Source organism: Octodon degus, unplaced genomic scaffold (genome assembly GCF_000260255.1).
Source record: "Octodon degus isolate 3935 unplaced genomic scaffold, OctDeg1.0 scaffold00007, whole genome shotgun sequence".
In the NCBI taxonomy this organism is placed as follows: Eukaryota; Metazoa; Chordata; class Mammalia; order Rodentia; family Octodontidae; genus Octodon; species Octodon degus.
In genome coordinates this window covers 15,061,141-15,064,221 of record NW_004524583.1, presented here as the reverse complement: position 1 = coordinate 15,064,221, position 3,081 = coordinate 15,061,141, and the positions used below count along the sequence as shown (strand labels likewise).

Here is a 3,081-nt window from a genome sequence, read left to right as displayed (position 1 = left end):
TGGTGTTTGTAAATAGGATCACAAGTCCACTTCTTGTACAGCAATTAACCACTAAGAAGAATATATGCAGTGTATTATTTGTTGAAACTGTACTTCTGATTGGATTTGAAACTGTCTCATTGCTATCTCTTTATCAATAAAACTTTGAAAAAAAATTACTATAGCAACATATTCACTACAAAAAAAATTGGAAAATACACATAAGCATAAAGTAATGTTACCCATAATCCCCACCTACACAAAAATAACCACAATTTACTTTTTGGTATCACTCCTTCTAGTTACCTTATCAGAGCATTTTTTTTTAATTTTTAAAGGTTGGGAATTTTTATTTTTAGTATTTCAAAGTACCAAATTATAATTCCTACTTAGTTCAAATCTTGGCACAGCCATATAGTTATAGCCCTATATTGAATATAGCCTCAAGTATAGACTTTGGGGTCATTCAAATGACACCAGATGCTGCTTTTCCCTAAGCAAATAAGAGACAAGTTTGTTAGCACTCTTCCGTGTGTGCATGATATTGTGGGATCAGAATTCAGTAAGCATGAAGTTCAGCCTTTCTATACTCATGTACACTATTTAATGTTAATATTTTTGCAACACTAGCTGAGGTGGCACAACTGGCACACAGCCACTGAAAACTCCTGTATTCCACGGAGTCTTTCAAAGCACCTGGCTCTGCTTGCCTATCACCTGTAGAATAGTTCATTATTGAACAGTAATTTTATAAAGCAGTGATATTATAGAAATGTAGTAATCATTGGCATTTTGAAGCAAGGGACAAGTAATTGATTCTCCTTAAGAATCTGCTGTTCTGTTTTAACTTATTTTTTCTATTGAAATTATTAGTATCAGATTACAACTTAAATCCATTCTTACTATTTTTGTGGGTAAGAAAGAAATGTATGGCTTTACCTAACATTAGGATGACATGTCCTAGTATAAAAGGTAATAAATTGCCTTTCACTTTGATGATGAGATTAGCAGCTCTTAAAGCAGGGGAACCTAAGAAAGCTAATAACCCATTCCACCACTCTCTATCAGTACATAGACATTTATGTACAACTTTATGAAAGAATGAATAAAGTTATAATTTTAGAGCCAAAAAGGATCTGAGAATCTTATACTCGAAACTCTTCATTTTGCAAATGAGTAAAGTTAGACTCAGAAAGGTTTGAAAGTTGACAAATTTGTATAGTTTGTTTACTTAAAAATACATACAAACAACCAAATCTATTATTTATGCCCAGTTTTGTTCTTATTGTTGTTGTCATTGTCTTTCTTAGCCCCCCCTACCTTCCTCCCCATGAAGTACATTACACACCTAGATCTCTTCTTGGAGAGGTGCAACTGGATTTTTCTAATTCTTACAGCTTTAAAAGAACTTGAAGCTAGGTGTGATGACACATGCTTATAATCTCAGTACTCTGGGAGCTGAAGCAAGTTTGAAAGGATCATAAATTCAAGTTCAAGACTAGCCTAAGCAATTTAGTGACATAGAAAGACCCTGTCTCAAAGTAAAAAATAAAAACAAGAGGGCTAGGAAGTATTTGGTGCCAAGGCCCTGGGTTCAACCCTGCAACCTCTCCCCCTCCAAAATATAATGAGAGAAAAAGGACTTGGTTTTGCGGCCATCTGTTAATAGATACCTTAGCAATACCACAGAATGGGTAGCTTAATAGAAATTAATTTTTTTAAGCTGGCCATGGTGGCACACACCTGTGGTCCCAGCACTCAGGAGCTGAGGCAAGAGGTACACCACAAGTTTGAGACCAGCCTACATAGTGAGTCCAAGCCAGCCTGAACTGCACAGGGAGACCCTATCTCAAAAAAAAAAAAAAAAAAAAAAAAAAAGAATTTTTTTCACAGTTTGGAAGCCAGAAGTCCAAACTCAAGGAGTCACTCAGGTTGGTGAGCCTTTCCCCTGGCTCACAGAAGGCCACTCTTACCATGTCCCAATATGCCTTTTAGCTGTCTGCAGACACCTCTGGTGTTTCTTGCTCTTTATAGGAACATCAGTTCTGTTGGTTTGACCTAAAGCCCTATGTCTTCATTTGACTTTACTCACCTCTTTAAAGGCTCTGTCTCTAAATATAATCACACTGGGGGTTAAGGCTCCCTCAGATGAATTAAAGGAGACACAATTCTGTCCATTATAGTATTCATCTTCAAGTACTTTACATCTAAAAATTGGGTGGTTTCTTTTTTAATTTAAAGAAATTCTTAATAGAGATAGTTATAGGTAAATTTCCTTATGTTTATCTGTACTTTCTAATTTTTGGTACCAAGTTTTATTGCTATAATAATTTTAAATGCTTTAAAAATAGCATATAAAACATTTAACCTGCTTTAAAACTTACCAAATTAAGGGGCACATGCTCAGTGGTGGAATATGTACATAGCATGAAGGCCTGGGCCCAACCACTGTCACTAAAGAGAAAGGGAGCTTCTCACTAGGACTGGTAATGGCTTTCAACACATGTCTGTCAGGAAAGCAGAAACAGTGTCAAACAGCTTGTAGGTATCATGCTTTCTGTATTGTACTGGAAGACCTACATGTTCCAATCACCTGTGGCATTTGGTCAGCTGTTCCTGTATTGTGTCAGCCACTTAGGTTCAAGGTGATTCAGAGGAGGAAACATGAGTAGTTGGTCACTTTCATCACATTCTGTGATAGCTGAAGGTATGGACAGATGTAACTGTGTGGCAAATTTTTATGTGACAAACTATAAATAACTACTTGATTGACTTTCAGGGAATCCTGTATCAGCTGTGGTCACCTGCAATCTCTTTGTTGTTCCTGCACTGAGAAAGATGCAGGGCATCTTGGATCCTCGCCCAACCATCATCAAAGCCAGGGTAATGCTTTCCAATGACCAAATAGAAGCCTGATGACAATTAAGGATCTAACTTCCCCAAATAGACATGCCACATTTTATATCAGTTTTTATGATAAATGTGGTAATATTTTTTTCCTCTATAATAGAAAATGAGGGGCCAGGGAGATGGCTCAGTGGAATTAGTGCTTCCCTGGCAAGCACAAGGGCCTGAGTTCAATCCCCAGTTCCACCAAAAAAA

The 3,081-nt window shown here is 36.9% G+C and overlaps 1 protein-coding gene across 1 annotated transcript in view; it reads left to right on the top strand.

The window, feature by feature from the left end:
* Gphn (gephyrin) overlaps nucleotides 1-3,081 on the top strand; it is an 837,950-nt gene that overhangs the window by 811,325 nt on the left and 23,544 nt on the right. The window contains exon 20 of the mRNA XM_023701464.1: nucleotides 2,753-2,862. Coding sequence (XP_023557232.1) covers nucleotides 2,753-2,862 — 110 coding nt within the window. The remainder of the gene's footprint in view (nucleotides 1-2,752; nucleotides 2,863-3,081) is intronic.